Below are 13915 nucleotides of genomic sequence, written 5' to 3' on the forward strand. Positions count from 1 at the left end.
AACAAATGAAAAATACACTTAGTAATAAAGGGTAAAACATATTGTAAACCCATCTCAGGCTCAGTGACTCACTATTCCTGTGACAATGAAAATCTGCTTTTTATTCTACACAATTTCCCATCTGAAAGTAAAGTATAATCAGAGGCAGTATAGAGGGGTAAAGTTTTCCTCTTTGGAATCAGAAAGACTCGGGCTGGAATCTCAGCTCTATTATTAAATTGTTATGTAATCCTAGGCTTTCAAGTCTCACTTTCTTCATCTGTAAAATGGAGTTAAAACAGTACCCACCTTATAGAATTTTTGTCAGTAGTAAACCGAACAAATATGCGCCTGGCATAGTGTAAGTATAAAACTATTCAATATCATGGGACTTCCCTGGTGGCACAGTGGTTAAGAGTCTGCCTGCCAACGCAGGGGACACGGGTTCGAGCCCTGGTCCAGGAAGATCCTACATTCCGCGGAGCAACTAAGCCCATGTGCCACAACTACTGAGCCTGCGCTCTAGAGCCCACAAGCCACAACTACTGAGCCTGTGCGCCACAACTACTGAAGCCCACGTGCCTAGAGCCCATGCTCCGCAACAAGAGAAGCCACTGCAATGAGAAGTCCGCGCACCGCAACAAAGAGTATCCCCAGCTCGCCCAACTAGAGAAAGCCTGTGTGCAGCAACGAAGACCCAATGCAGCCAAAAATAAATAAATAAAATAAATAAATTTAATAAAAAATAAAACTATTCATTATATTATCATCATTATTACTGATAATGTCAACTATTTATAGATGGAAAGAACACAGACTAGCCACACAAAGTTGACCAGACCAACTGAAAATTTCACTTTAATTTTGTCATTAAGTGTTTGCATGACTGTTTTGGTTTGAGTCAAAATTCTGGGCTCTTGTTTAATATCCAAATAGGTATAGCCTTAAGAGGAAAATCCGCATTTGTCGATAGTAAACATGCTTCTCTCTTAAGGAAAAGAGCAACAACAGCGAAGATTCATGAATAGATAACACGGCATATGCAGTTAGTTAAAAAATAAGTTAAAAATAATGAAGTGCTCAGCTCACATGAATAGTTCTTTGTATTCTTTTTCCCTTAAAAATGTAAGTTGATCTAGTTCTTTAAAAGCCTTTTTATAAATTCAAAGTTAATGATAGGGATATTTTGAGTGTCTTCTCCTAGTACTCTGTCCTTTTTCTTTCTAGGAGTCTGCATGTGTATTTGTTATTTTCATTTATTCATTCACTTAAAAACCTCCTAGTGCTATACCTAAAGCTGTCTACAGACCTTCCATGCCTCTGGAAGAATGGCTAAGATTTGTTTCGTAGATTAATTTGAGATGATGAAATCCAATGTATTGCCTTTACGAAACTACACTCTAATGTTGTGAATATTAATGACCTCTTGGTATACAAACTTTGCTACGCTTCCAAGTTCTTAAATAGATTTTCATGGAGCCCAAGATGCTGTGCCAAGATACTCTGGAAGCTGACAAGATTCTAAGGACAGGGTAAGGAGGCAGCCAAGGGGTTCTTTTAACCTGAGCTTTTCCATTTTTTTCAAATGTATACCTCAGGACTATGTAGAATGCATTTGAATAAAGGGTTTAAGGATCAAAAAGTTGACAACCATTAGCCTAGATTAAGAAAGTGAATCTTTAGAAATGATATACATTTCTGCCCCATTTTATTCACTTTCTCTCGTCTGTGCTTATTCTTATTTATGCTTAGAAGTAATTATATTTCCCTTCTATTCGCTTATCTAAATTTAAATTCGATACTGTTAGCTTTGATATTATTTTCAGCATTTTCTAAGCAGCCTTCAAAATTGTAATTGGCATGTAAATGTCATCTCTGTCAAATATACGCACATAAGCTGTAAGATATGACATTCCAGAGTCCTGCCATTAAGCACAAATGATAAGATATTAAATATGTGTTTACCATAAAGATGACTGAGTTGAGTTCTGTGTTCTCAGATAGCCACTACTTGTTGTTTACCTATTTAGAGTGATTATATAGTTTATACAATGTTTTCAGGAGAGCTCTAGGTTTAAAAGAATGAGTTCTTTGTGCTTTGGGTTAAACAATAAAGTAAAATAAAAAGGTCCATCAGGCCTAGTAATAGTATTATTACAGGCAAATAGAAACAGTGGCCGACTGGTATACATCACAATAATAATAATCAATCAGTGGCAAATAAAGAACCAGATTCTCACTGTGACTTTCCCCTTACAGTTGTGTATTTCTTCTAAGTACAGATTGATGTAAATTGCTACTTGTAAAAAAAAAAAAAAAAAAAAAAAAAAAAAAATTGCTACTTGTCGTTGACAAGAATTGTTGGTTCCAAAATAAACCCAGATTGTTGTTTCAAGAATGCAGTTCCTAATATTTTCTATTACATCTATGAAAAAAAGCAAGGAATTTTTGGTAGTGTGTGAAGGTCTCTGTATTTTTATTGGCTACTTACAAAAGTTTCAAAAAAAGATCCTTAATCTTTAAAAAATGACCCTATCAATTCATACATTTAGCATAATTTACCAACATTTCCAAACTCAGCATGGAAAAGCCATCAACATGGCACTAGGTCATGGGTCCTGAATGAAGCCGTCAGCAAGGATTAATAAACTATGACAGCTGCCCAAAAGCTTTCATTCTTTTTATTTAAACGTCAGATTGCAAGCTGAATTCAGTGTAATCTTTTTTGAAACTAGCCCAACTAACATGGAAGAAGTCAGAACTGAGAACAGATGACAGTGTCGTTATTGTTGTAAATTCAGGCCATAGCAATAAATTTTAGAATCCACATATATAGCAATTCCTAAAGAATTTCAGGAATACCCTAAAATATTCTTATCTGTTTGAACAATTCTTAATAATTATAGGTTTTGAAAACTAGGCTGATGAAACTGAAAATTATTTAGCAACAATTTCTATGCTCAATAAATTAACTATTCTTCTACTACTAGATCTTTCTCTCACATTGCAATTTAAAAGTGATTCATTAGACCATAGTTATAAAATCTATTTTAGGATCACATAATTTTCTTGGATACTGTCAGAAAAAAAACAGACATATGACTAAACAGACTCTATTAAATAAGATTGTTGTTGAACGTTTTTGTGCAAATATAACTCAAACGTATACATATAGAAAGGTGAAACTGACCCAGAAAATGCTCATTATACTTTCCTAAACAATGCATATTTGCAGATACCAAGATACTTCATTAGGCTAGGAATTTATTATTTTCTCAAGCACATTTTAATTAGCATGCATGATTTCCTAGTGGCTGAATATCAACACCAGAAATTTATCAGTTTAGTCTACATGTTAAATAGCTAATGAATCATTTGAGCTTACCCCCTTTTCAATATTCCCAGTTTGACAGAGTGTTCCCTCAGCTGCGGGAATACTGTTGGTGACACAGCGGTTGCTTTTGCTGAGACACCAGAGCTCTCTACACACTTCCTAGGAAAGAAGGCAAAAGCAAGTTGATCAGAAGTAGAGACTAAAATCATGTCCACTCTTCCATAAAAATACCCATAGTATATAAGCAATACTAAGCATTACTCATCTCTTGCTGGTGTTGAAGCATCAGAGATGAGGATTTTGGAGGTGGTCCTTCTGCAAGGTAGGTTACTCATTTCACAAAATCATTTTAATATTTGTCTTTATAATTCTTATTTCAGTGGATAAAGTATATCTTAGTTTTTAATACTGATTAGAATCTTTTTAAAATAATGTGCAGAAATTTCATTAACAGAGAAGAGTAGTGAGAAAGAATGAATACGTAGAAAGGAAATATATGTTTATTACTCCCCAAAACATACAATAGCACAAACTTTCCAATTACTAATAGAGTGGCCAAGTAGGTGATTTCCTAGTCCTACTGAAATATTCAAATAAAGTGTATTTTTTAAAAAGAGAGAAAGAGAGAGACTATGGGAATGGACAGGAAGTGATTTATAAAATTCATAAATGCCTAAAGAACAATCTAGCAACGTTATTTGCAGTTCATCAATGTAGCCCACTTTCATGAAAGGGAAATTTGGTTTTGAACAAATGCTGCTATTTATGTGCCATTTCCATAACTGATATATTTCAGATGTTATTTGGCGCTGTCTTGTCTTCTTTATTATGCTTTCTCATTATCCCACCTCACCATGGGAGAACTACACTTATTGTAATGTTGGCAATATAAAATACCTCATTTTGTTCACACTTATATTAATCTATCAGATTTTAAAATAAGCTGTCCAACATATCCCAAAGTAAAGTCTTTGAACAGCCAAAACACAGATTGCTTTGAAGAAAATACTTAAATTTTTCAGTTTATTGTTATATATGGTCGTCGACTAGCATCATTACTGATATTAAAGGTTTTTAATTTAAAATGGAACCATTAAGTAAAAATTATATATTTGCAATAAAAAATATATTAATCTTGAATGTAAAGATACATTTATAGGGGCTTCCCTGGTGGCGCAGTGGTTGAGAATCTGCCTGCCAATGCAGGGGACACGGGTTCGAGCCCTGGTCTGGGAAGATCCCACATGCCGCGGAGCAACTGGGCCCGTGAGCCACAATTACTGAGCCTGCGCGTCTGGAGCCTGTGCTCCGCAACAAGAGAGGCCGCGATAGTTGAGAGGCGTGGCGCGCGCACCGCGATGAAGAGTGGCCCCCGCTTGCCACAACTAGAGAAAGCCCTCGCACAGAAACGAAGACCCAACACAGCCATAAATAAATAAATTAAAAAAAAAAAAGATACATTTATACATAACATTCAATTCTATTGCTATTATTCCCCAACTGCTCTTTTCTTCTCAAAACATAATTGTAAGAACTTATGTCACATATCACAAGAAAAAAGTCTGTAACTGTGTATCGTGATAGATATTAACTAGATTTATTGTTGTGACCATTCTGCAATATATACAAATACTGAATCATTATGTTGTACAACTGAAACTAACATGTTATTTGTCAATTATATCTTAATTAAAAATTTTTAAAAAGAATTTATGTCACATAAACACAATTCAGAAATACAGCGGTAACACTGAATTCACTGGTTAACCATTACCACAAATGGAGATGCCTCACAGAGTATAGCAGAAAGAAAGAATCTTTATGGGCCCCTCTTTAGGGTGCTCCACTCCACCAGGCAGCAGAGAAAGAGACATAAAATTTATATTAGACTTTTAAAATACTTTTCAAAATTTATATATTATATCTAATGTATTCATCTACTTTAAATTCCATGTGGAGAACTACTGAGCTAGAAGAAAGTTAAAACATCAGAAAAGAAAAACATGTGCTGTGGATCATAATATAAAGATAAAACTTTCCTGTTCTTACAATCCAAGGTATTACAAATTCTACTTTCTTTCAAAGCTTCAGTTTCTGTTTAAAGAGAATGTTATTTATACTACTTTATTCTTCCTTTTCTATAGGAGATGGTTTCTTACTATATGTTCCTAAATATATTCTCTTAGTTTATTTTAAAAGCAGTAGGATTACCATTTTAAGCTCTTAAAATATTATCCCATGTATCAAAAATATTCATATTCAAAGAGAAGTATGTTCACAAAAACAGAGACGCACTGCTAGGACAATGTATTAGGAAATTGCTAACAAAATTATCCATAATCCTGGACCATCCTCTTGATATTTTATGATTACTTTAGACAGAAGTAAAAGAAGCCTAAAGTTTCTTTAGACAGAACCATGCAATGAAAATTCTATCATTGAAAAGGACAATGTTCATAGAACCTATTAGGAAAACATACTATTTAGTCAAGTTATAGAAACTCTATTTTCCAAAAATGCCTTGAAAATCTCTACCCAAAATGGCAAGTGCTCAAGATACTCTTTCCAAAACTTTAATCTCAAGATTCACAATACAGTCCTCTGACAAAGCCCTCTTATCCTTCAGGGAATGACACATTTTGAAAGTTTGATTCTTGCTTTTGAAAGATTTTATTATGTTAGTGGGCTCTCGGGGATTTGAATTCTGCTAGGGCATTAACTTCTCACAGATTGCTGTTTAAAGTATGGGACTAGAAATCTAAGGATGGGAAACACTCTCAAGATGTTAAGTTAGTCTTGGAGAAGACTCTGAAGAGTTTTCAAACAGATCTCTCATTCAGAATATTAACTTGGTTAAGAAAGATTTTGATACCCCAATTAAGAATCCCAAGATAAAAAATATTCTCTTGGAAGACAAAAAACAATAAAATTGTATTTCTTACCGAGAGAGCAAGATGTACACTTCCTGAAAGAATCTGAGAACAATTTCATACTTTCAGAAATACCCTTCTTTCTCTAAACTGCTAGATCCTAGACCATGGTTGATCAAACCATCATGCTGTACACCATAACCTTATATAGTGATCTATGTCAATTATTTCTCAATAAAACTGGGGAAAAAAGGTTTAAAAAAGCTGGGGGCTATGCAGATTTCAGTTCAATGTACAGAAAATCTTCCAAAAGTCAGACCTGAACAATCACAAAATAAAACTGAAATTTCCCATCACTGGAGATACTCCAGCATACACTAAATAACCTCTTAGCAGCAATGTTGTAGGCAGGAAAAAAAGAAAGAAACTAACATTTTTTCAGGGTATACTGTTAACTACTGTGCTAGGCATCTTTGTATCTCATTTAAGCATCATGACAATCTTCTTAGAAAGCATGAGAAACGTAGGTTCAGAAAGACTTAGCAATTTGCTTCAATCCTAACTACATCTGGATTTGAATCAGCTGTCTGATATCAATGCCCAAAATATCTCCACACAATTAAGCTACTTTTCAGTTCCTTTTAAATGTATCAAAATTGAATAAAGTCATTGGCCAATTAAGGCTGATTAGTAAAGGTTTACTTGTATTTTAATATAATACAAAAACTCACTAAATGTTTGTAATATCCTCCTACCCTTTACCCGTATTTTAAAGGACGATATCTCAAATTAAGACTATTATGTACTAATTCATAATATATCCATTCAATGTATGAGCTTAGGCACCAACTTATACATTATTATTATTGGAACTTCTAAATGTAACATCACCACTTACGGATACTGTTAACATACTCCTCAAAAGTGTTCCATGGTCTTCCAAAAGACAGGACATTTAAAACATTACTGCTTATTTAAAATTTTAATATCAACTCCCAGATTTCTATTCTATTTGATTTTTCAAATGAATGACACGGTTTGCAAACATTAATAACAAAGAAAATATTAGCAAGTATAAATCATAATTAAAAATATAGAGAGAGGGTTTTAAAGTAATTGCCTAATGAAGAATGATTTACCTGATATTCAGAAAATAACTTTGTAAAGAACTGAACTCGGGCTCCTTTGATCAGAATAGAATAATTGATTATTTTACAGTCAAAGACCCTTTCAGTACAATAAAAGAAATTAGGATTATCTTTTCTAATGTTTCCATTCTTTTCAAGTAACTATAGCTATTAAATGATGCTAAAAATGTGAAGAAAAGCCCTTTGATTTACCTGGGAAAATTAAAATTTGCAGTTTACATAAGGGGGAAAGGGATATCATAAAAGCGCAAAACCATTTTGCAACTATTGTATCATTAAGAAAGTAAAACAGTATATGAAGAGAAAATGGCATTTTTATTGCTAGATGGTTTTTGTTTTTTAATTTTTTAAACAACTGTAAAGATCAATAAAGATATACACACAAATTTTCTGCCCTTGGGAAACCCTAAAGCCCAGGCCATCTTGGGTCCTTGCTTCTGGATATGAAATATTCTCTTTGTCCTCATTATCCTGTTGGTAATATCTCTCCACAGCTGTTTGGAATAAAGGATCACGATGACCCAGGGGGAGAGCAGAGCACTGAAGAAGTCAAGAAGGAGCATCAGTGATTAGAAAGGTTACTTATCATTGTATCACACAAAGGCAAATTGAAAACCAACATATGGTGACCCTGTGGCCTGGCTCCAGGTATTTAGTAGTCATTTGAAGAAAGAAAATAATGCACCCTTATTTCAGCTTTAAATAGGTTAATCCTGTTATGTGGATAATTTAGGTGCAAGAGATCCTAAAAAAGGCAAAAAAAAAAAAAAAAAAAGGTTATATCTATATATGTTTTTGGTTATATATGTATTTTATATATACATTAAATACACACACATATATACATATATAAACAAAAAACGAATCTAGAAATGCAGATTAAACAATTAGCTATCAATCTGAAGGGGTTAAAAATTATTAACTTGTTTTAAAAAAAATACTTCTAAGAAGCAAACCCAGAGTAAAAACTACTGATCTCTAAGAACACAAATGATTATGAACCTATGATTTTGGCTTGAAATTCAAGGAAAAATAAAAATTACGTCAACTTCTTGTCAAGTATATGCCTGCTATATATGTTTGGACTCCAAAAGAATATTGAGGTGTTAAAACAATTCCATACCTTTTATTCCCTAAGCCCATATCAAACCATATTGTAGAATATTTATGCCAACTTAAAATCCTCAAGGAAAGTGATTCTACGATCTCCCTCAGTACAAAAGTTCAATATTTAATAACTTGAAATTCTTCCTACTACCTAATCTACAACCTTCCAGCTGTAAAAATTAAGGCGACTGTGTTGTTTTATGCTCTTGGTGGGGAAGGAGAACAATTTGTTACCAGGAATCAAACTATAATAAATGTTCCAAAGCCTGAAAGTGATTTTGAAGCCAACATTTAGCTTTCTTTTTCACAGGCTATTCAAACTCAATTTCTTTAAACTTCTCTTATATGTACTTCTAAGTATTTCACTATTATCCTCTCCCAAGTTATCTGCATCTCTTAAGAAAAAAATTAGGTAGGTAGTCAATAGTACCCTAAAAAGACTAATAAAATATTTTTATTGGAATGATTCTCAATGAGAAAGCAAAAATTACTTGAATCTTAGCTGATAGTGATAAAATAATAAACAAAAGGGAGTAAGCATGAAAACATTAAAAGCTGAGTCTAAGAGAGACAAAAGAGGTCTGTCTTAAGTATACTCCACAGGGATAATACCCTGATTAGAGAACTCAAATATCTTATCTTTAGCAGGTTATCCTTACTCCAAAGAGCTATACTTCAGGCAGACACAGCTTGATGGCATGCTTATTAAAGATATTAATTAACATGTTAAATAAAAATAATTTATACTATCCTGTATTTTAATTCTATGCTTACCAAACAACTTTTGATAATAAATTTGTCTACTGGGTAGGCTTCCTTAGGTAATAAAATGTTCAGATTTCAGTACAGTTGACTGAATAGAAACAGAGGCTATATTTCTTACTATAAATTAATAAATCCAATTTTATATATAAACATATATATTCCCTTGATCTTTCATGTCTAATATTAGATCCTAAAAATCTCTCATAACTTAAAGTATGGAACAAATACAGTACACTTAGCCATTTATAGATTATTCTATCATGAATCACTTAATTGAGGCATGTAGAAGCAAAACATTAAAAAGTTTAATGATCTGTAAGTAAAACAGAGCACTTGCCACAAACACATTTCCCCTGGAAAGATTCAAAATGAATGAGAAGTCTTAAAGTTTCCAAAGCAATGTCATATTTTCTTTTTGTATGTTCCGTTTCCACCACAATACACTGGGATTCTGCAATATTAAAGTCAAAGTTATGGAGCCCACATACTTCTGTACATAAACACCTCCATTCATTTCATAAAAGTATGGAGCAGCACCCTCCCATAAAATAAGAGTGAATCTGCAATTCCCTAGAAAAACAAGGGCGTTGCTATAAGGGAGTATTATCAGTGGCAGGGTTGCTCTAGTACTCTGTGCAGGGTGTTTTTGGAGGGGAAGAGAAAAGGGAAGGGAAGAGGACATAGATCACTTTACAAAAGTCATCAATTTTCCAATATGATTTTCCCAGATTACAAAATCATATTTGTTTCCTCAGACAATGTGTCTTTGAAATTCCGTGATTCTCTGCACATCAATAAGTTCTCCTGGTTTCATTCATTAAAAATCTTTCAGTAGTTTTCCTTTGCTCTTAAAAACCTAGAATTCTTAACATGGCCTATAAGTCTGATTTGGATCCTACTCCTTTCTTGCCTCAGGTATATGATGCTTGCTTTGAGAGCTTCGGCCTCACTGGTCTTCTCTCAGCTCTTCTAATACACAGCCTCATGGTCTTCACAAAGGTCCTCTCTCCTCTCTCTCTCTCTTTTTTAACATCTTTATTGGAGTATAATCGCTTTACAATGTTGTGTTAGTTTCTGCTGTATAACAAAGTGAATCAGCTCTACGTATACATATATCCCCATATCCCCTCCCTCTTGCGTCTCCCTCCCCCGCTCCCTATCCCACCCCACTAGGTGGTCACGGAGCTGATCTCCCTGTGCTATGCGGCTGCTTCCCACTAGCTAGCTATTTTACATTTGGTAGTGTATATATGTCAGTGCTACTCTCTCACTTCATCCCAGCCTACCCTTCCCCCTCACTGTGTCCTCAAGTCCATTCTCTACGTCTGTGCCTTTAGTCCTGCCCTACCCCTAGGTTCATCAGAACCTTTTTTTTTTTTTTTTTTTTTGATTCCATTTATATGTGTTAGCATACAGTATTTGTTTTTCTCTTTCTGACTTACTTCACTCTGTATGACAGACTCTAGGTCCATCCACCTCACTACAAATAACTCAATTTCGTTTCTTTTCATGGCTGAGGAATATTCCATTGTATATATATGTGTCACATCTTCTTTATCCATTCATCTGTCGATGGACACTTAGGTTGCTTCCATGTCCTGGCTATTGTAAATAGTGCTGCAATGAACATTGTGGTGCATGTCTCTTTTGGAATTATGGTTTTCTCAGAGTATATGCCCAGTAGTGGGATTGCCGGGTCGTATGGTAGTTCTACGTTTAGTTTTTTGAGGAAGCTCCATACTGTTCTCCATAGTGGCTGTATCAACTTACTCCTCTCTCTCTTTACCAGATAATTCTTCTCACTCATTTATTCACCAAATGTTTTCTGAGTTCCTATGACGAGGCAGGCATTGTGCTACTCACTTTATAAATAGCCATGAATAAATAGGCAGGCACTAAGCAAGATGAACAAGTAAAATACATAGTATGTTAGAAAGTAACAAATGGTAAGGAGGAAAATAAAGCAAGGAAAAAGGACAAGAATTGAGTGTGTCTGTGTACGTGTGTGCATGTGTGCATGCATGCATGCGCAATTTTAGATAAGGTTGTTAGGGAAGGCCTTGCCTAGAAGATCACATTTAACTAATTAACAAGCAATCAAATAAGCAAAATGATTATGGATTGTAATAAGTGCTATGAAGGAAATAAAAAGCATAGTTTCCTTTATGCTTTAACTGGGAGCATAAATGTAAGTAACTGGGAGAAGCCTTTGCATATAGATGGATCAGACAGAAAATCTGTCTGAAGAGAAACTGCATGTGAGCTGAGATTGAAGGATGAGAATGAGTCAAAATGTGACCCTTAGAGTATCTTAACATGGTCCCCAAAGTACAGATGGCTCAGATTCTCCTAAAGCACTATTAGCATATCAGCTATATAGGATGGTATCATGGATGACATAGATATTCATAGAGGAAAGGGAAACATGTATAGAATATCTGCCATGTGCCAGGTAAATGAAAAGCACTTTGCATGCTTGTCATACTCTTTAACTTTCTAAAGGTTTCAAGAACAAGTTAGCTGCTGTTCGCTGTAAAAGGTTGTTGCTGAGTAAAATCTGCGGGTGGTCAATGAACATTTAGGTTGCTTCCATGTCTTAGCTATTGTGAATAATGTTGCAATAAATATGAGAACACACACTCAAAGATCCTGATTTCAATTCCTCTGGATATACACCCAGGAGTAGGATTCCTAGATAATATGGTAGTTCTTATCTTAATTTTTTGAGAAAGCTCCATATTGTTTCCCACAGTGGCTGCACAAATTTACATTCCCACCAACAGTGTATAAGAATTCTCTTTTCTCCACATTCTTGTGAACACTAGTTATCTTTTTTTTTATAATAACCATCCTAACAGGTGTAAGGTGATATCTCATTGCAGTTTTGATTTGCATTTTCCTGACGATTAGTGATGTTTAGCAACTTTTCATATACCTGTTCGTCACTTGTATATCTTTTTTTGAGACATGTCTATTCAGTTCCTTTGCCCATTTTTAAATTGGATTACTTGCTTTTTTGCTAAAACTGTAGGAGTTCCTTATACATTTTGGACATTAACCTGTTAGCAGGTATATGGTTCGCAAATAATTTCTCCAAATTCCATAAACTGCTTCTTCGTTTTGTTGACTGTGCCTTTGCTGTGCAGAGCGTTTCATTCTGATGTAGTACCACTTGTCTATATCTACTTTTGTTGCCTGTGCTTTTCATATCAAGAAATCACTGCCAAGACCAAAATCAAGAAGATTTTCCCCTATATTTTCTTCTAGTAGTTTTATAGTTTCGGGTCTTACATTTGTCTTTAATCCACTTTGAGTTAATTTTTGCATCTGTTGTAAGATAAGGGTCCAGTTTTATTCTTCTGAATGTGGCTGTTCAGTTTTTCCAAAGCCATTTATTGAAGTGACTGTCCTTTTTCCATTGTGTATTCTTGGCACCCTAATTGAAAATCAGTTGATCGTATATGCATAGGTTCATTTTTGGGTCTCTATTCTGTTCCACTGGTAAATTGCCAAATGTCTATTAATGAACCTACTCACAAGGAATTCAGGCAAGATTTTTCATAACTACAGATGTAGTCATTGATAATCTCCACAATGACCACATGACGGAGATGGAAAGCTGACCACTGCTCCAGTTCTGGGTCATTCTGCAGATCATTGTTTAAAATCTTCCCTGACATCATTAGAGACCTGCTAGTTGAAAGAGGGATCATTTCATGAGGCTTCAACATCAAATGTATCTCCTCACTAAAAGGCTACAGTGCTTTTCTAAACCTCCAGTGCTTGTGTTTAGCATTCATCTCAGGATACTACACTCAGGTAGCCATCTAAATCAGGGCTGGTTTGTTTTTCCCTCCAGCTACCACCTGAAGCATGACTTGTTTACCTGTCTGGATTCTCACCTTCAAAGCCACTATTATTTTCTAAAGTAGCATTTAGAATCATTTAAAATCTTAGGGATAATCCAGATAAAACACGTGTGTTTTGGGGGGGTGTGTGTGTGTGTGCTGTCAATTGTGTAAACCCAATTTTTCAGGCACAAGCTTAAGAGGTGTAAGTGGTTGTAAAGAATCTGTTACAACCCAAGAAACTCTGTTAGTAATATATAGCAGTAAATGTAGATTAACATTTTCACTTGCTAACAAAGAAATGAGAGACCATAGATGAGAATAATCTAACAGAAAATCTGTAATCACATTTGATCATGAATTTCAACCTACTAAGCTACAAGTATATACAAAGACTGTGATTAAAGTTTGACTGCCTTTTTCTGAGGGAAAAAAACAACCCAAGGGAAAAAAGAGACTAAAACCGTACAGAAACAAGAAACAAGTACAGACTCTTCACAGAGAGACAAGAAATGCCAAAGTTTTACTCAAGGCTCTAGATCTTTAGATAGTTGCACACAATCTTTGAATCTGGTGCACAAAATGTGCTGCCAAAGCCTACTAGGAATAATAATATACTTGTCACTCAAGGGATATTTTAAAAAATCGCTTTCCTTTGTACTGTACCCAAGAAGAATAATTGGTACAGTACAACGCATATATTGTTTAGTCTTAACTACCTTAAAACTTAATTCCTTTTATTGTTATTATTTTTAAAAAGGGATTTTAAATACACTATTTGCGTAAAAGTTGGAACTAAGCCTTAAACTTGCTCTTTAAATATTTTTTGACAAACAACTCTTCATTTAAAAATCCTATTCTTTC

The 13915-nt window shown here is 34.5% G+C and overlaps 1 protein-coding gene across 9 annotated transcripts in view; it reads right to left on the reverse strand.

The window, feature by feature from the left end:
* ADAMTS6 (ADAM metallopeptidase with thrombospondin type 1 motif 6) overlaps positions 1 to 13915 on the reverse strand; it is a 282437-nt gene that overhangs the window by 98417 nt on the left and 170105 nt on the right. For 8 of the 9 annotated variants that reach the window (XR_011073073.1, XM_068535408.1, XM_068535411.1 and 5 more), the window contains one exon: positions 3365 to 3472. Coding sequence is in view for 8 of the 9 variants with exons in the window: in XM_068535408.1 (XP_068391509.1) it covers positions 3365 to 3472 (108 nt within the window). In the remaining variant the exon portion in view is untranslated. The remainder of the gene's footprint in view (positions 1 to 3364; positions 3473 to 13915) is intronic. The other variant, XM_068535409.1, reaches the window with a different exon arrangement.

This window comes from Eschrichtius robustus, chromosome 2 (genome assembly GCF_028021215.1).
Source record: "Eschrichtius robustus isolate mEscRob2 chromosome 2, mEscRob2.pri, whole genome shotgun sequence".
Taxonomy (NCBI): domain Eukaryota; kingdom Metazoa; phylum Chordata; class Mammalia; order Artiodactyla; family Eschrichtiidae; genus Eschrichtius; species Eschrichtius robustus.